General features: G+C 46.6%; 2 protein-coding genes across 2 annotated transcripts in view; one reads left to right on the top strand and one right to left on the bottom strand.

The window, feature by feature from the left end:
* Positions 1–2,138: 2,138 nt before the first annotated feature.
* Positions 2,139–11,830, top strand: LOC103904855 (cytochrome P450 2W1). The gene is made up of 9 exons (XM_009286382.1): positions 2,139–2,351; positions 4,686–4,848; positions 6,130–6,279; positions 6,389–6,546; positions 8,512–8,682; positions 9,736–9,877; positions 10,188–10,372; positions 10,988–11,129; positions 11,643–11,830. The coding sequence occupies exons 1-9, from the start codon at positions 2,169–2,171 to the stop codon at positions 11,828–11,830; spliced, it is 1,482 nt and encodes a 493-aa protein (XP_009284657.1). The 5' UTR covers positions 2,139–2,168.
* A 4,177-nt stretch (positions 11,831–16,007) lies between these two features.
* Positions 16,008–19,954, bottom strand: part of LOC103904982 (cytochrome P450 2W1) — a 14,013-nt gene continuing 10,066 nt past the window's right edge. The window contains exons 6-9 of the mRNA XM_019473987.1: positions 19,204–19,345; positions 18,635–18,819; positions 17,969–18,110; positions 16,008–16,198 (exon numbers count right to left, since the gene is read on the bottom strand). Of these exons, the coding sequence (XP_019329532.1) occupies positions 16,008–16,198; positions 17,969–18,110; positions 18,635–18,819; positions 19,204–19,345 (660 nt within the window). The remainder of the gene's footprint in view (positions 16,199–17,968; positions 18,111–18,634; positions 18,820–19,203; positions 19,346–19,954) is intronic.

The following is a 19,954-nucleotide window of genomic DNA, read 5'->3' as shown; positions in this document are numbered from 1 at the left end:
TTCACGGGTTGCTTCACCCTGCAGGTAATGAGTAACCTTTCCTCCCGCTGGGCAGGCTGGGTGTGTGCGGAGAGGTAGGCTGATTGCTTCCTTGCTCCCTTCTCTTTGGGAATCGTAAAGACATTTTCCGTGTCACAGTGACATCTCTCTGCCTCTTGATTTTGATAATTCTTATGGTGTGAGGAGATGCCGTTCCTACACCGTGTCCTGCTTACCTCCTTTCTGCATGGAGCCCAAAAGACCTCCCAGAATGACTATAGTGAAAGGGTAGGAGCTGAGTCGGCCCCAGGGGAGCAGGGCTCCGGGCACAACGGCTGCATTCACAGCCCAGCCCTGACACACGCTCCGGGGCCGTCCCGGGGCACAGCCCTGCGCTGCGCTCCTCAAAGCCACATAGACAAGTCATTGTCCAAGCAAGGACGCAAACGCATATATCCAGACTCCCGGTCTCCTGCTCTTACCACAAATGCTGTTGTTTGTAACACAAGTGGGTTTGGGATGGATGGACGGTTCCCGGGCGGTGCACGGTTTGAGAGGACTGGGTATGAGCCGAGATCACGTCCTCCCCAGTCCGTCCGTGGCCTGCCTGAGATGGATGGGAGAGTCCACGTTTGAATCCACATTGTGTCCAGTGTAAGTGTGAGCCTTGCTGCACCTTGGAACAGTCCCAAAGCATCCTTGAGGCTGATACCATCTCGTATCACAGTATGGAGCAGTATAAAGTCCCTGTGATCTAAAAGGGCTCAAAAAAAGATATCAAATGCTGTTTTCCTACCTACGGGACCATTGCATCGTTTGTGAGATTGGGCTAATTTTAGAAAAGCGATGTGTGTCTCCACTAATGTCTCTGACAGGTCTCACTCTGTTAGATGCTGCCAGAAACCAGTGGGAACAGCAGATCTTTTACAAAGACTTCCACATTCATGTTGATTCAATAATCCAGCTCTCCAAGACATGATTTTTATATTTCTTTTGTTGGGTATAGAGTGAAAGTAGTACCAGTTAACACTGGATGGGGAGCAGGAAAAAATGCCCCTCACTAAAAGACCCATTCATGAAAGAGGAAGGCATGAGACTGAATTATGACTTTGGAGTTTGCAGCAGTGAATTAGTTTTTCACCAGTCTCTGATGGGGGAAAAAAACAAGAGGAGGTCAGCAATTCTGCATTTTATTGAACTTTCTATAATGTAGCCCGCAGTAAGGAAGAGTAAGAACTGTAAAAGTGCCTTGTTAGGTGTTTTACACGGGGCTGGCGAATCATTCAAGCCAGGCTATAGGGCTACCTGATGTAAGGAGGAGTAGCTTTCTGTCTGCACACTGTATAGGTCTTTAGGACAGCCCAGATTCAAAGTGTCAATAAATAGGAAGAGCACAGAGATAAGCAACAGAGCTCCCAATCTGCAAAGGCAACAAATGGGTCCTGATTTTTTTGCATGCGAAGATTGCCCAGTTTTTGTTTCCCTTCACTGGGAGAAAATGCTTCACTGCAAGAACACAAGAAGGTGGAAGAGGAGGGAAGATGCTGTCCACCCAGCTTCACGCATAGCCTGGAGCAAGTCTTTTCGCCTGCAGGACCTGCTTCTCCTTCACTGTATACTGTGGGATGAACAATGCTTGTCTACCCTGAAGGATTGTTTTGGGATTGGCATTTGTAAGGTAAAGAGCGAGAAGGCAGAAGGTAAAGAGCTGCCTGTGTTCAGAGAAGAGGTTAGATGAAAAGGATGGAAGAGGGGGATGAAGAGGAAATCTAAAGAGAAATTCCATGACTGATGCTTAATGATAAAGCAGAAATGGGACTCCCAGGTGCTGGGAAATTATTGCAGGCAGAAGAATCTGAGGTAGGCCGTGGCAGGGGGGTTGGACTAGATGACCTTTAGAGGTCCCTTCCAACCCAAACTAGTCTATGATTCTATGATTCTATGAAATGAAGCAAACCTGCCCCGCTGCACTCAGCGGGGGGCCTGCACCTCCACGAGTTCTGCTTGGACTTTGCCTTTTGCAGACATAAATTCCAGGTTTTTTGGAGAGCTGGGGGTGGAGGGGAAGATTGTGCAAAGTGCAGCAAAAACCCTGACATCATTTACTCTGAATAAATATAATGCGATAATGTGAGCATTCTAATAAAGGTGTCTCAGTGGCTTTCCAGAAAGGCAAGCTCCATCAAAATATGGCTGCCTTCACACACCTCTTCATCTGTGGGGTGTGCGCATTGCTTTTATCAGCTGCGCTTTATGTTTTAAAAGTTTTTAAGCAATCAGCTTTAAATTTGCCTCCCGGTCCGTTTCCTCTTCCGATCATTGGCAACCTGCATTTGCTGGACATCAGAAGGCAAGACAAGTCACTAATGAAGGTAAGAACAGGTGTCCTTTGTTTCTAGGGTGTTGAATGTCAGCATGTACCTATTCAAGTCTCCTCTGGTGACAGTTCTGAGATGATTTTTGGTGCCAAATGTGTTCTTAAAAAACTGTGATGTTTTAAAGGTTTCAAAATGACCAAGGAAACTGTTAAATCCCCACTCTGCAGAGGGTGATGTTAAATACGAGCAGTGCTTACAAGAGAACTACTCACACGTTGAAAACTATGAGTATCCGCATCAGACAGACTGATGGACCTAAATTTTGGCATCTTCCTTGTGTTGTGAAATACTTTAAAATATTTGAGTGTCCACGTAGCCAAATTGAAAGATGGATGCTTAATTGTGGCTGCCAAATTAGCTTGTATTTCTTATTCATGTTGCCAGCTTTTCATGAGAATGGGAATTAATATAGCACAGTCCGAAGAAGAGATGTAGGAGAAATAATTTGAAACAGTGAATGACTTGGAGTTATGCAAGACAAGGTTCTCTGTAGGAGTCGCAGTTGCCTTGCATCTGTTTTCCAGAAAAAAGGGGAAAATTTCAATGTATTTAGTCTCTCAGAGCCAAAATGCGGCTCAGCGGGCATTCCCCATGTCAGGACATGGGGTGTGAATATCCTGCACCTTACACCAAGCCCTTTAACATCAGGTTGCCAGCAGCCCTCTGACCTGCTTAGCGTTATGTAGGGAAGGGAAGCTGGCTTTCCCTCTCTCGTTCCCATCACCATGCCGTGCGAGGGGCCTCCAAGATGCCTGTGGAGATGCATCTTCATCTTACACCGGCCAGCTCACACTAGGCTCAACACCCAGAGCTTGGGAGGTGGGAAATGGTTTGGACTGTGGTTCCTGTTTCTGGCAAGACCAGAAATCCTCCTGCAGAGGAGGGTAGGGGACAAGGGGTTTTGGGGTGGTGCATGGACGTGCTGGGAAGAATAAGCAAAGCAGAGGCTGGAAAGGAGGTGACTTGAGGACCCAGGAGCAAGGTGATAGGATCTTAGTGAAGCACAGACTCAGGGGAAGGTATTGGGCACATTGGCCACACCGATGCCTTCTTTCCCCCATTGAACTATAGCATCGAGCAGCCAGCCGGGAAAGGGGTCTATGGTTGCAGCCCAGGGGACCCTCTCGCCATCCTCTGCCCTTTGCAGTCTGCTCTGCCCGGACTGCAAAGGGCAGAGGAAGGCGAGAGGGTCCCCTGGGCTGCAGTTACTGGTGGGGTGAGACTTTATATTGGGCTTGTGGAACTGCAGTAATGATCTGAAAGGTGACTTGCCAGAAGACCTTTAAGGTATCAGCAAACAAATGACCTGGAGTAGAAAATCCTCCCTGAAAGGAGGATCCCTAAAGGATTTCCCCACGAAAGTTGCACAGTTGATGATGCAGCAACCGAAACATTATTTTGAACAAATGATTGAAATCAGTGTCCTGTGAACTACTTTTTTGCATAAATTCAACAAGTCTGGCTATATTGCTGAATCACTGATTAGACTGCCTGGGCTACCTGTTTGCTTTGGTACAGCAGGAGGGGTTGCTAAGCTTTGGACCCTCCTCTGGTTTACATTGCCAGAACTGGTCTCCTTTTAAGGGGCACCAGGGTTGATCTCACGATAGCTTTATGGAGTTTCAACTCCGTTGCTCTCAGTCAAGTCTTAATTCCTTGTAAGGCCTGGCAGGACCACGTTTGTGAGCCTCCAGAGAGCTCCTGCTGCCTGGTATCTCAGATCTCATTGTAAAGTCCTGCTGTGCATCGGCTTGAAAACTATGGTGCAGCAGAAATAAAAAGTAGAGTGTGGTATTGGGGTAATTTTCTAAGGCAAGTTGAAAGAGCAATGTCCATATGTCCATCCTTGGTGAATCATGTTACGTACCTCTGCATTAATTGCAAGAAAGCTTTTATTTAACTTTTTATAATAAATAAGGACACCTCTGCTCTTTCCTCCTCTTGTGGTGGACGGTAGCATTACAGCCTGCCCGGTCAGCAGTTGCTCCATAGCGGTCTGGCAGATCTTGGTGATGCTTTTATGCTGCTTTTATGCTGCTGCTGGTGCCCAAAATCTCTTCTTACCTTCTGCCTCTTTTAACCCACTGCACCAAACTGAGCCCAAGCAGCTCAGAAAAACAGTGGGTTTATGGAAGCTGTTGGGTTAAACAGACCAGTGTTTATTTGCTTTGATTCCTCTTTCATTTAACCGTCTCAGGGCTTTATCTCTGGCATCCCTCCAGCCCTTCCCGCCACAGAAGGAGGAGGGAAGGCAACTCTTCCTCCACCCCAGCAGGACACACCACTCCCACTGATGACCTCCACGCTCCGATTTTTCTCTCTTTCTAGATTTCAGAGAAATATGGCCCTGTGTTCACCGTCCATTTGGGGTTTCAGAAGGTGGTGGTGCTGACTGGCTACGAGGCAGTAAAGGATGCCCTTCTGAACACAGCGGATGTGTTTGCAGACAGACCAGCTATACCCATATTCTATCACATCCAACATGGAAACGGTACTGGCAGGTTGAAAAGATAAGGACGTGCTTGCTACGCTCTTTCTCAAATGTGTTGTTTCAATTGCAACCGTATTTAAGAGTCTTGAGCTGCATCCTTATCGTCGAGGGCTACATTTTGTGGGGCTTGGGGGCAGTTATTTGTTTTCTTAAGAAAAACACTTCTGGGGATCTTCTTATTTGCCTTATCAGGTATTTGCTTTTAGTGGCACTTGGGTCACATTTCAGGAGGTTTTTTTTCAGCGCAGAGGGAAGGAAATTATTTTTCACAATGTGGAGGCTGAGGTCCTTATGCAATCTCTTTTCTACAGTTACCGGGAGTTCAGACAAAGCGTGGATCATGCATGACTCATGATAAAGGCTGCAAGAACTGGCAAGAGTGCAATAGCATGGCCTCTTTGTACCTCAGACAGTTACTTCTGTAAACATATTTTTGGCATGTTTCTGAATTGCATGTTAAAAAGTAATACATTGCCCAAGACTAGACATTGAAAAACAATGAAGGGGATAATCCAGGGCTGAAAGGAAAAGATCTGATGACCTAATATGTATATAATGCATACAGCGTGTGGGGTTTTTTTCATCTTGTTTTTAAGAGTGAGGCCCAGTGTGAGGAAGGGTACACTACGCTACTTTCCCAACCACTCTGTGAAGATGTAGACTATGTTCGGCCCTGGACACCCTCCTGGGAAAGGGAGGACTTCTGAATTGTACCCAAAGACCTCTGTGCCCTCTTGGCTGAGCACTTTTCTTGGCCGATGGGTTAGCCAGCTGGGGGGTATTCCCCAGCTGTAAGCAAAGGTGCCTCCCTGCCACCCCTCCTTTTCCCCCTGCACAGTATACAGTTCGTCCTCTAAAATGCAAGTTGTTCAGTGAAATCGTTTGTCCTGGTCATGACAGGGACAGAGTGGTGTCATCTGCTCCTAGCCTTGCTTTCTGAAACAGCTGGGTCATTTTTCTAAGGAAAAACAAGTCAGCCTGAGACAAATACCATGCACAGAGCTTTTTACTGTGCATGGCTGCAAAAAGACAAAGCTATAAACAAGCCAAACCCAGAGCTTTGGTGTGAACAGTACCCGACTGTTTAAAATATTGCCTCCTGCCCTCCTGAACCTACCTGGGGAGGTGCTTTCCCAAGCCAGCCCCCCACAGAGCCCCCCAGTCCTCTCCCAAACAGGTTCCACCAGGTTGCAAAATACCTGCGCTCCCCAGCTGTGCTTTTGGTGTTTCTGAGAAAATACCATACCACCTCGGCAAACAGGGCATGCAATCCCTCCGTAGGTGTGTTCTTTTCTTCTCAAGAACTCTGGAAGACGACACGGCGGTTCACCATAGCCACCATGCGGGATCTCGGCATGGGGAAGCATCTTGGAGAAGAAAGGATGCTTGAGGAGCTTCACTTTCTCATTGAGCTGATCAAATCCTTCAAAGGTGAGCTGGAGATGGCATCGAGTGTTTCATGCTACTTTACAAAGCCACTGTGGAACCTCTGGGTTGCTCCAGAAATGACCAATACAGTTATGATTTTGTTCATTTCTAGGTGGACCTTTCCAATTACGATTTTTGAATATGGCCCCCACCAACATCACCTTTGCTATTCTCTTTGGGAAAAGGTTTGATTATGAAGACCCAACGTTTCTCACTCTGTTAAGACTCATAGATGAAGTTATGCACCTTCTTGGCTCTCCATTCTTGCATGTAAGTTATGCAAGTGCCGAGATGCTCCAGTATCTCATCAGAGTTGGTAGGTCAAGCCGACTTACTATTACTGGATGCTTTTGGAGAATCTTTAGGGTACTGAAACATAAGAATCATAGAATGGTTTGGGTCAGAAGGGACCTTTAAAGATCATCTAGTCCAACCCCCCTGCCGTGGGCAGGGACAAGATTCTTTGTTTTGGGTTTTTCTTCCTTTGTGAAATCCTCTTGGAAGGAGATTCAACATCACGTGGTGGCACTGGGCTGAGATGCTGATGTGACCTTGCCAGCAGAAGGGATGTCCTTGATTCTTCCGCAGCCAGAAGGTGCAATAACTGAGGCTTCCAGCATGGTGGGACTTGGGACAGGCAGTGTCCAGGAGCATCAGTGGAAATCCACAGTAGCACTATAGACTCCGCCCTTTATGTTATTATTTTTAATCACGTTATTTTGCAAACTTTACGGTTTATGACGAATTGTAGTCTCCCATGGGGAAACAGACCCTAATGTAGGACTGGGATCGGGGCAACCTTCTGTCTTCGGTGATTCACAGTAACAGCAGGAAAATGTTCCTGGAGTGTGTCTCAAAAATGTTTGTAGCACTTTTGACAGAGAGTTCAGAAGGACTCTGCTTACCTGTTTTTTGATGTTTCTTGCTTTTTTTGTCAGTATTTGTCCAGCGGTACCCAGAATAAAACACAGAATGACAGCATCTCCTACTCCCTAGTATTTTTGGTCCAAAGAAGGCTCAGGTGGAAGAGACAGGAGGGAATCAGGTGCCTCTTGGAGGGCATGGCCAGAGTTTGTTTCTTTAAAAACACACCGGTGATAAAACTATTGAAATAATTACTTTATTTGTGCATGTACAAAGAAAAATACCCACCTCATTCCAGTTATTTTCCGCTGGACGCTGTGTGAACGTCCCAAAAGTAACCTCTTGTCTTAGGGACAGTTGCACGTGTGTTTGGGGGTTACTAGGTTTTGGTGTCTTGCAACAGTTTAAGAAACTAGTGAAGTTACAGAGTAGTAGTACAAAGTACAGAGCTGCAGACATTATATACGGACCTCTCATACCTCCTATCGTGGCATTAAATCAATACCTGCTCAACGGACCTGCATAAAAAGAGTATTCCAACTAAGAGGCTCTGATCTGGGCCGAGAGCTCTTGTTAAACTTAATCCTCCATCACAAGGAATAGAGTATTAGTTACTTAGGGTAATATGGGAACAGTCATCTAAAAAGCTGTTTAAAAAAAAGATGCTGATGAATTTATTACCTGAATGAGAACTATTTACAATAGCTACAATTTACAGTAGTATAACATCCCTTTTCTTTTAATCTCTACAGCAGGTTTAGTTTTTGCAGAAAACAGCAAAAATTATAACCAGTTAGCAAGAGCAAGAGACTTGTGAATCTTATTCTGCAGCCAGTTTATTTATAACATTGAGAAATGGTGTAAGTAACCCCCCTGCACATCAAATGCAACTCTTTATTGTGCTGTGAAATTTAATGATGCCGAGAACTGAGTGTAATTGATTTATAATTCATGTGAAAGTTAAAAATGATGATCTAACAACTTTAAAACATAAGTATTTTAGCTTGCTAAACATTTGGAGTTTTCTTTGTGTAATGCTTTATCTTTTTGCTTTATTACCTCTTTAAAATGTAATTTCATTGTTTCATGAGTTTACTATCACTTTCCCTTAATTGTATTTTTTTTTAATTCATGTTTATAGGCTCTGTCTAGACAAGTCTGATAGGCTCCATTCATTTCTGTAGAGAATTTTTAATAAGAGGAGGTATTTTTATACATTAAAATTTTTTAGTTACCAAAAAAGAGAGACTCCGATCACATGTCATTTGGTTCCTCACATAAATGATTTCTCCATTATGGTACTTGACTTTTACAAGGTAATGGGTGAATTTAATTTTTTTCTGTGATTTTTTTTCCTTTTTTTCTTTTTAGTTATTTAATTTCTACCCATTCCTTGGATTTCTCCTCAAACCTCACAAGATGATACTGAAAAAAGTAGAAGAGGTGTGTGTGATCTTAAAGAAGTGCATCAAGGAAAGCAAAGAAAGTATTAAGGAAAACAACCTGACGAGCTACATTGATGCATTGGTATTCAAACAAGAGGTATTTTAACAATATGACGATTTCTAGTGCGGTATCTATCTTATACAGAGATGCTCTGTGTTTCTTGTCTAATGAACATGCTCTACTACAGTCTATGTGAAAACATTTAAATTTGGGGTAAACATCCTCCTATTTTAATATATTGAATACTGCACACTGAAGGAAAAGCAAGAAATAATTAACCAGACCGTATCGCATGAATGTCTAAAACTTGTCCTCAGGTGTCAGCTGCAGTCCCTTCCTCGCTGGAGAGAGAGGGAGGTGATGTCATTTTTCCAGCGCACTCCAGGCAGGCGCATCCCTCCCTACAGGCATGGGAAGAGGCAACAGACTCCCAGTTGCAGAGATGCAGAAGTTCCCATTGCGTTTGCGCAAACACATCACCAGCTCCCACGTAGTGGATTTACCAACAGGAATGATGGTGTGGGAGTATAGCAAGGAAGGAGTAGTCTGTATTTGCCCTTTTTCTCCAAGCGTTGGCATCCGCGTACTTGAGACGGGTGGTGGGCAGGATGGGTACTTGGGCTTGACGCCTTGTGCGAGTGCCTCGGCTGTTGCACACAGGAACGGGCAAAGTGTTTCCCATCAGCAGCATGAAGCAGGGACAGCAGAGCTGATGTGCCAGTGGTGTCCTGGGCTTTCCTGCAGCTCCTAGAGGGCCTGACACACACCCGGACAAACCCCAGCTCCTCGGCTCGGGAAGGCACTGTCCTGCACTTCTCATCAATTTTCCACCTTCTCAGGATCCACAGGCAGGGGATGGAAGTCCTGAGTTGATCAGATAACCACTGCCCAAAGCAGATAAATGTCATGTGATGTTGGAAAATCAATGAGTTTGTCCAGTTAGTTCATATTTTGGGGGCAAAATCTCAAGTGTGAAAATATTTCTGCTGAAAACTGAAGCATTTCTGTCATGTATGTCAATGCGGTACAACTTGGCACTTGTAATTCACATGCATCACACTGTAATGTCTCTGAAGACTAGGTTACCTGTCCTAGTGCTCTCTTTCCATGCTAACAGCAGTGGTTTTTTTTCTTTTTATTTCCCTGCAGGAGCAAAATAAAAGCAATACACTTTTTCATGATGCGAATGTATTGGCCTCTGCACTCGACCTGCTTATGGCTGGCACCGAGACCACATCCACGACATTGCAATGGGCCATCCTGCTGCTGATGAAGTACCCTGAGATTCAAAGTAAGACACCTTTATGGTTTTGCTTTTCTTACGTAGGGTACTGAAGTACTTTGCAGTGCTGCTCACCTGTAAAAGCTTTGTAGCCTCTCATGCATCCAAAATCGGAGCATCTGCAACCTGTCCACCTCTGTCCAAGTGCTGTATGCTGCCATTCAGGACCAAAGGATCTGAGGGGTTGTTCTCTCTCTGCTCTCAGGGGCTGGGCAACCTCCTGCCCTGAGGTGGTCCAACCAACAGTCAGCACGAGCTGGGATTTGGAGGTGCTTTACCACTGAGGGAACTCACTTCATGCCTTTCCTTCACCCTGCAGAAAAGGTGCACGCAGAGATTGAGCGAGTTCTTGGCCCTGGCTCCTTGCCTACCTTTGAGGACCGGAAAAACATGCCGTTTACCAACGCAGTGATCCATGAGGTGCAGAGATTTGTCACCCTCCTGCCACATGTTCCACGGTGCACCTCTGTTGACACCCACTTTAAAGGCTACTTCATCCCCAAGGTACTTGCTGCTCTCCAGATGAAGAGGGGCGTGCAGCACACCAGTGACCCACAGGGCAAAATGTCACAAGGAGTGGGGGAGCTTGAAGCACGGGGCTTTTGGTGGGGAATAGCCAGTTCCCTAATCCCCCATCTCCTCCGGGTCCGATGGCAGTGTGACTTCAGGGTTATGCGCACAACTTCCCATTTCCCATAACTCAATCTTTGTAATCCGGAGTCTGTTCCTTATTCTCTTCACTCTCCATTGCCATTCATGCCCTGTAGAGCAGTTCTGCCTCTGGAGTACCACGGCATTGTCTCATTGCCTTGTTTGAGGCAAGCAGAAAGCAGCTGGGCAGGAAGGAAGCCTGGCCCAACGTCTTTCTTCTGCTTCATAACTCAGGAACAGCCAACAACCATTGTTGTTTAATCACGTTAGTCAGTAATTACAGTGAACTGGGTATCCACACTAACTAAGGGTCATATGGTCACATACAAGGCCAGAAATCAGTTCTTCAGAGGTAGAAGTTTGCTTGCAGACAGAGCCCAAAGGGAGGAACGGTTACGTGGCTGAATGGGCAAAGCCAGAAGTTTGCTACACCCACACATGCTAAAGCAGAGCGTGATTGTGCTGCAGGGAACAACAGTGATTCCTCTGCTCACCTCTGTGCTGCTGGATAAAACGCAATGGGAGACGCCAGATGAGTTCAACCCCAACCATTTCCTTGATGCAGATGGGAACTTCGTAAAGAAGAAAGCGTTCCTGCCCTTCTCCACAGGTAACGAAAGCGTTTGATCCTGCATGGGGCACCGAGTTCTCAGTGCCCCTCAGAAGATATTAGCCAAGGCAGGATCCAAGCCTCTGTTGGGAACAGCACAGACATCAGTGGTGGGGATGGCTTAGAAATACCCGCCCTGGGTTTTGATGACTTGCAAACAGTCCCTCAGCCCACACTGGGAGGCACACCGGGTCCTGGTGTTTAAAGACACCACTGGGACCTACAGAAGACTCAACGCCTTCAAGCAAGAGTTCAACCTTCCCTCTGTCTTGGGAAGGCCAGTTTCTAGGGTGTCCCAGATCAATTCCTTGCAGACTCAGAGTGAAACAGCCTTGTTCAAATGCCTGTAGGAGACCAACGGTGATGGCTGCTGAATATCATGCCACACTATTTTGCATTTCTGAGGCCTATGCTGTCCCTCACACTGTTGCTACCAAGTAGTAGGGAAGAAGTGTCGGGCTGAGCCACCACTTACCCAATCACTCCACCAACAGCATTCTTTTGGCATTGCAGGGCGGAGAAACTGCATTGGAGAAAGTCTTGCCACGATGGAGCTCTTCATCTTCTTCACAGGCTTGATCCAGAAATTCACTTTTAAGCCTCCACCTGGGGTCAAAGAATCTGAGCTGGACACGACTGCAGAGGCTGGATTCACCATGAGACCCCATCCACAGTGTGCCTGCGCTGTGCTACGCCAATAAGCCCAAGGCTCTGAACTGAGAAAAATCCACGTAATTGTTTTGTGCAGAGCCTAGCGGATGCACAAAGGAGAAACCAGATCCCTGTGCAGCAGATACAAGTAGTGTCTTCTTACTCAAAGCCTTGCAAGTACTGGCTGTATGCTTAAAATATCTGTTGAACAAATATTTTTCTAAGAAGTAGAGGAGGGCTGGTGGGTAAGGGTACCTGGAAAATTCCAGCCAGATACATGACTGGAAATGACAGGACAGCCACTACTTTACACATCAAATACACAACATAAGAAAGTTATTCTAGTTCTGAGCTTCTGGGAGAGGATGCTTCTCAAGAGTGGATCATTTCTTCACTTGGAGAGCAATATTAGATACAAATCTTGGTCATTGTCTAATCCCTGCTCTTTTCCCATTCCCTACTGCACACGGGATAAATTATTCCCAGATACCTGCTCTTTCTGTGTGTGATGGATGCTCTTCCAACACTTTCCAGACTTCTGGTTCGAATCCCAGATGCCAAACGCTGGACTTCTTAGGTTCCCCTTGCTCTGAGGGTACAGGCTCTGGTACACCTGCACTGATGTGGGACTTAACAGCTCTCCCCAGGCAAGTGAAGACACTCCCCCCCGCTACATTTTTGCAAAGGTAGCTCAAATACATAAGCACAACTTCTCTTCAGAGCACCACGTGTGAACAAGCAAGCATGCAAACATTGCAAAGATGCTTCTAAAATGTTCTTTCCTTAAGCAGCACAGAAGCTGGGCAGATCCAGGCAAAGTGACAGAAAACCTGTCCATCTCCCCTTTCCTTACTTCTCCCAGCTTTCTGTGAGACATTCCCATCTCTTCTCCTCTGAGATGACTAGAGATGGATCCTCATCACATCCCCTCATCAGTGAAAGCAACAGGAGTCTTTTACAGCAGCTGGCTTCTTCCTTGGTCTGAAATGCTGAGTGAAGGAGCTGATAGGACTGCAATGGGAGATGGGTTGAGCCATTGTCCCACAAAGTGTTTGAGCCGGTTAACCCCTGGGAGAGATCCTAGTCTGCTGTAGGATGGGGAGGAGAAGACTCCTCCTGTTCCCTGCATACTACCTGATTCTTCCAGGTTAATGGTAAATATATAGTGCATATGTCTTTGCTCCCAGCCTTGCTCGCAGATGAATGCAGTTGGACTGGGGGCACATAAAGCCTCAAGGCTTAGCTCTGCCCTCCTCATACAGCCCGAATTTGTGGCTGGCAGGGCATTTTACCCCAGTAAGGACTGCAGGGCTGGGCTGTGTGTGACTCAGAGGGATCGTGGTGCCATCTTGTGGGAAAAAGAAAATTGAAATTATATTCTGCACAACGCTTATTGCTCGGGCCAGTGCGCAGAGGGGCTGCAGATACAAGGCAGCCCTCATTTTACAAATCTTTACAGTTGCTGCAATCCTTGCACCTGATCATTGCCCCTCTGAGAGCAGGAACCCCTGGTCCCAGCATCATGCAGCGCTAGGGATGGCAGGCTGGGCTATGGGACATGCTGCCCAGCCAGCTGCGTGTGGCATGAGCCACAGACGCAGTGTGAGTTGGACTTGTTCAGATCTTACTTTCAAAATCAAGCCACCTGTCCTGCCCTGAGATGTTTGCCTTCAATTCAGGTCAGTGTGTTGCAAGGCACAAACATGTTTTGCAGCTAGAGGGAAGACCCTCAGCGCCACTGAGGAATGTGGAAATGGTATTTCCACCCCTAAGAACCAATGTTTTCTGCTAGATAAATCTGTAGCTGAGTCATAATCAGTGTTCTGCCATCATTTGGCTGAACAAATAGATGGGAGGCAGGCACTCTCTTTTGCGGATATATTCAGCTGTCTAATTCAGTGTGCTGGGGAGTGATCACTTCCATCCATCTGCTAACACAAGCACAAGCAGGATGCACTTTTCAAAGGAATCAGAGAAACCTGTTTTCCTTCAATGTTTGCACCTGGTAGCTCATGGCTCTTGTTGAGGCACAGGTATTGCGCAGTCTGCTGGATTTCTGTACATGGCCAGCACTGCTGCAGGCTCTGCTCTGTCTGCCGGAGAGTGCCAGTGCAGAAAGTGGTGTCAAAAAAGAGCAGGCTCTGAAGGCTGCTATGCCATGTAGGAAGGGATCCATCTCTCACTTTCGAAGCCAAGACCGCAAGAGCCCATGGCAAGGGAGCAGGTCTGAGCTTCCACCAGTGAATTCATGCAGATTTGAACCCAGCCCAGTTTTGTCCCCTGGAGCACTAGATTGTTGCTGTATCTGTCTTTTGAGTTCATATTACTTTTGGAGGGGGCTAGAGCAGGAACAGTCCTGGCCTCTCTGAACCCAAAGGCAAAAGTCTTTTATTCCAGCAAGGCCAAGTCTTCCTTCATTGAGTCGATATGTGCTTGCTCCTCAGTTGCTTTACCTGTCCCTGAAGAAGACCCCATCCTGCTGCCACCACTCCTCAAGTGTGACATTGCCAGCAGGTGATGCTTTGGGAGAACAAGAGGTGAGGGGCTCAGGGTCCAAGGCACTAAACAGAGGGACAGCATCAGCATCAGCGAAGCTGTGGTGGGAACCTTTCATTCAGCCTCTGCAAGCAAGAGGCAAAGACAAAAAAAGTGAAAAACGAAGGCTATCCCCAGGACTGACTAGTAGCCCGTAGCTGAGGACAAAAGGAAAGCTCTTTGCCCTGGAAAATATACTCTGCAGATATGGAGGGTCTCCTCTTGAGCTGTTTTTTAAGTAGGATCAGGGTATGCAGAGCCTGTGAGATACAAGTAAAACTTAAAATATTCGCTGTCACTCTGGGCCCAGGATCAACCTTTCATGGCATTTGCGTTTCTGTGTAATGCAAAGTTGGGTGGCAGGCATATGACATAAAATGAAGACATGGGATTAAAACTTTATTGAGTTCCCGTGAAGGGGGGAACAAACAATATGATAAAGCACATGACAAGATAATGCATATGGAGAAGTGGCAATTCACAGGCAGATAAGTGGATAAAAAATTGCCTGAGCTATACATCAACTGGAATAAGATTGCAGAATATGATGGCAGATAAGAGTGCTACAGACAGGGACAACAGCCAGACAAAGCTACAGAGGAAAGGAAAACAACCAAAACCAGGTCTCGCCTAATCCCTGATCCCAATTCTCCTTGTGTATGTGCGTGTAACACAAGCACTGTGAAATTAGGCACCATTTGCAAGGAAATTGCATGGCTGGTTCCAATGGCCAGACCATCCCAAATAGCATACTGACTGCTGATGTTGGCTCTTAACATTACCCAGGAGGTCTGAAGAGAGGAACAGTGTTTGCTCCTATTTAACAAGGTCAGAAAAGACAGAGATCCATAAACCTAGAAATGGGTCTAGTTTATTTTTCTGTATCATTAACCTTTTATGATCAGTTGCTGGTACAAATCTCATGTGGCCTTATGATTTAGACTGCAAACTTAGAAGTGTAGGTCTTGTTTCATTCAGACTGTGAAGCAGTGTTGAACTTGGTGCTAGCAGCCCTTGCTTATCTTAACAGGTTTGCAGACTCTGGGGTATCTTTTAGGACACTGTTCCAAGGCAGAAATAACTTCATCCTCAAATCACATGATTCGGTCTGTTCTTTCACTCTCAGTGTATGACCTGGCTGCCTAGGCTGGTAGGATTTTGCCAGAAGCTATGGGTAATCAGAGAGCTTGGAAAAGTTCAGCAGGTACCTACGGATGGTTCAAGTGTGTGACTCACAGTGTATTTCTGTGGCTTCCAGCAAACGGCAGTGCGTCTTTCCTCAGGATTTCGGGCAGATTTCTGTGACATTATGAACCTCACTGCTTTGCCATGGGAACCTGGGTGTCACACCTACTACTCAGGGCTGCATCCCCTTCACCAGATCACCTCCTTGGCCCCTCCATCAGCTCCATGCACAGTCTGTCTTGAGAAAAAGTGTGTGTATGTCAATCACAATCATGGTTTCTAATTGATCATATGCACCTCCTCACAGCGCAGGAGCAAAGAGGGGCTCAGCAACCTATGGGGCAGATGTAGTGGTGGAAAGCAGTGGAGTGGAAGTGGATGGAGACAGTGGGAAGGGGATGTGAAAGAGGGTGATGTGGCAGGATGGGGGGTGGCGAGTCCTAGCATAGCTAAGTTTGGTCTAAGCAGCTTCCCCACTTGTTGGGTTGCTCTTCAGCAAGGCTGTGGTTATTCACGCAGGACAGCACAGGTTGCCTGAGGCTGAGGCCTTAATGTGAAAGTCGTCTGGGGGACGGTAAGGTCCAAGTCAGACTCTGAAACTCCTGGCTGGGGTTGAAAAGTAAATGTCTGCAACAACCCTACAAAGAAGACAAACAGTTCCATCTTGGCGAGGCTTTCTCCAATGCAGTTCCTTCGCCCTGTAGATGAAAGCAGTGTGTTTACTTGATGGAAAGATCAAACTAGAACATTTGCCATGGACACGTTAGCATCTGAGATGTTGCAACGGAAGCAGGAGTGAAACCTTGACATGCACCAGAGCATTCTGAAGCAGAAGAGCCTGTGTTGCTAAAGGTAGCTGTCCCAGTCACACTGGCCCAATGTGCCTGCCTGGTCTCTTTTATCCCACAGCTACCTGCAGCAGCAGGCCCCAGCCATGTTACAGGGTTATTGTGCATTCATGACGTACCCTCTCCTCTCCTTAGCTTTTCCAACCCTCTCAGCATCTTTAACCCTTTCTCTTTAAAAAGCAGCCTGATAAAAAAATGCCACCACCTCCCAAAGCAGAATGGTTTGAAACTCACTTTTCCTGTGGAATTTATCCTAACATCCCACTTTTAAAAAAGACTGTGTTTCTTCTTTCCTTCCCCCTCTTTGTGTTAGATTCTCAGCCCTTGCATGATGGTCCCTATGCGGGTGAAGCACTTGGTGGACAGTGAGAACTGGCTTCCTAATGTCAGAAGTCACTGCTGAAGGGCTGTGGTTGGAGCACGTTCTGGAATCCCTTCAAGCCATCCTTTCAGAGGAACAGCTGGGAAGTGTAAGGTTGCACGGGAGGGTTTGTAGGATTCTGCAGGAGATCTCCCGTTATGGTACTTATGGGCTCCTGCAGTGCTGGGATTTGTTAAACTCCCACCAAGACTGCTCCATCCAGCTGTGCTCTCTCATAATGCACCTTGCTGCAGCCATGGAGGGCATGGGCTGGGGGCAGGCATTTCTGGGAATGAGCAACCTTTAGAAGCATTTATGGCTGTTGGGAAGGCAATGCGTAAGTGATATTTCTTCTTTTAGGATGGTTCAGGGGAGAGTTTCTGATATCTAACAACTGTTCCTACCATTAGCTCAGTTTAAGTCCCAAGGGTGTTGGGTTTATGAGCCTCCAGGGAAAGAATGTTAATCATATTTTGCAGGCGAAACTGAGATTAAAAAAATAAAATAGTAAGTTTGTGACTTGACCAAAACGACAGACGGAGGTAGTGTCAGGATGGCAAGTGCTCTATCACTTCCCCTAACCACGGGGCTGTGCTTCTTCCTCTGAAAGGTCTTGCTGGGAATCCTTGGGAGCTCTTAAAAGTGCCACTGGAAGAATCACCGTCCAAGGTGATTTTGGGGAACAACCCAGGGCCTTGGATTTAAGATTTCACAGTGACAGTAATACGGTTTGGTGTACTCTGTCCTATATTGGGTCTCTGCTGGCTGTAATACCTAGCCAAGGTGCAAGGCTTATTGGGACTCTCTTCCTTAGCTCTCGTGGGCAATGGATGAGGCCTTGTCGAGACCCATTGACACGTGGGACTTGCCTCAAGACAGGACTTGAGGGTCCCTAGATTGTACCCTCACTTCCAGGAGAGCTCATGAAACCCCGTGCATAGCTATGCCGGCAGCCCCACCAGTCCTGTCTGGTTTTCCACCTATTCCTGACAGCTTTGAGGCATTTTTCCACCTTCTTTTGGATGCAATATATCTCTTTGTCTTCTTTCCTGTTGAACCTTTGGGAACCAGCCCCTTCAGTGGTGGGAGAGGTGTGCTCTGAGAGGAGCAGAATAATTGACTCCATTCAGTTGCCTCGTTGCTTATTGACCGAGTTAATGGCAGTACTTAGCCATGAAGACCTCATTAGCGTATATTGTAAAAGATATAAAATGGTCCTGCCATAGCTTCAGCTCTGTGCAGATCAGCCCTTTAGTTACCTGTGGAGAAGGGCAGGAAAGCCTCTCTCTTTACAAAATTCCCTTCAGCGTCAAGGAAGTGGTTGGGGTTGAACTGATGTGGTGTCTCCCATTGCGTCTTATCCAGCAGCACTGAGGTGAGCGACGGGATTACAATTATACCCTGGAAGAAAAGAACATGAAGGCACAAAAGATAGCAAAAGTGCTCTGTTTTGGTTCATTTTGTGACACAGATGTTGGTGTCCCAGGAGATTTGCTCCACCTGGGGTAGGTGGTGACCCTGAGGGTTTTATCCCATCAGCCAGTAGAGAGAGAAGTCAGTGAGGTTTTCCCAGCAGTGCCAAGGAATGAAGCCAAACCCCACATGGCGCTGTGAAAACCTCAAGCAGAGGGTCAGATCCTGTAAATTCCCTGGCAGATACTTCACTGTGCAGATGGCATCAAGGAGGTAAACCAGGATCGCTTGTGCAGTGAGGAAGTCCTGAGCATGAGAGGGACTGAATTGAATCCTACAATACCAGTCTCTCTGGACTCAACATTAGTCACTGGAGAGGAAGAAACTCTTCTGGGGGTGATTTTGGATGCTTACTTTGGGCTTCAGTCCTATAATTCCCTCTGAAGAAACCAGTCTTTAATGGCACTCGCAAAAGTGAGGTGGTGTGTTCCTGGGCTGGAGCAGTTACCTACCTTGGGAAGGAAGTAGCCCCTGAAGTGGGTGTCAACAGCAGTGCAGCGGGGAACGTGGGGCAGGAGGGTGATAAACCTCTGCACTTCGTGTAGCACTGCATTTGTAAACGGCATGTTCTTCCGATCCTCATATGTGGCCCAGCTTCCAGCTTTGACGGTTCTCCCAATCTCCTCCTGCACCTTTTCTGGAAGGAACAAACACGGTTGGATTCCAGCAAGAAAGCCAGTTCCCACTTCAGTTTTGGGAAAAATATATTTTTCCAGGGTCTGGAGGGAAAGAATTCTTAAAACACCAGCCTGGGTTTCCCAGCTCTATTTCTAGTTCAGGTACGTGGATGGATTGTTTCCCCAGCATCATACTTCAATCTCCACTCATCCTCTCTCCCAGCAAGGCACAGGGACTATTTGGTTGTGACTTTGATCAGCATCTAATTACATCAGGAGTTCATAGTAATAAACAGATGGGATTCAGCTCTTAAGGCAAAAGAGCTCCTGTGAATCTGAGGCCAGGCCTCTCCCCTCCCCGTATCTGCCACGCCATGGGTGGAGTGTAGGCAAAAGGAGCTCACTTTGAATCTCTGGGTATTTCATCATCAGCAGGATGGCCCACTGGAGCGTTGTGGCTATGGTCTCTGTTCCCGCCATGACCAGGTCGAGTATGGATGCTATTAAGTTGTCATCGTGGAAGAGGCTGTCTTTCTTGTTTTTCTCCTTGAAAAACACAAGTGGTAAGAAAGGTCTTAAAACTGTCTTAGTATTCAGCAAGCTTGGGAAATACTGCATAGCCTACAACACTGTTGACTATGATCTTGTGTTCATGAACTGGGTAATAAAATAGACCTGATCATGAATGCACAGCATTCACCAAAGATGGGAGCACCAAAGTTGGAATGTTTGGAGCGGCGTTTTGGTTCGGCATCCATCTCCACCCAGAAGCAGGCTGAAGCCCAGGGCCAGATGCTGTTCACAGACTCAGCCTCACAAGTTTGGAAAGAATCATAGGATCATAGAATCATTTAGGTTGGAAAGGACCTTTAAGATCATCGAGTCCAACTGTTAACCTAGCACTGACAAGTCCACCACTAAACCATGTCCCTAAGCACCACGTCTACAGATCTTTTAAATACCTCCAGGGATGGTGACTCAACTACTTCCCTGGGCAGCCTGTTCCAGTGCTTGACAACCCTTTCAGTGAAGAAAGTTTTCCTAATATCCAAACTAAACCTCCCCCGGTGCAACTTGAGGCCCTTTCCTCTCGTCCTATCACTTGTTACTTGGCAGAAGAGACCGACCCCCACCTCGCTACAACCTCCTTTCAGG

The sequence above is a fragment of the Aptenodytes forsteri genome, unplaced genomic scaffold, assembly GCF_000699145.1.
Source record: "Aptenodytes forsteri isolate BGI_AS27 unplaced genomic scaffold, ASM69914v1 Scaffold55, whole genome shotgun sequence".
Lineage (NCBI taxonomy): Eukaryota > Metazoa > Chordata > Aves > Sphenisciformes > Spheniscidae > Aptenodytes > Aptenodytes forsteri.
The sequence above is the reverse complement of the archived record's forward strand: the minus strand, read 5'-3'. Positions and strand labels throughout refer to the sequence as shown.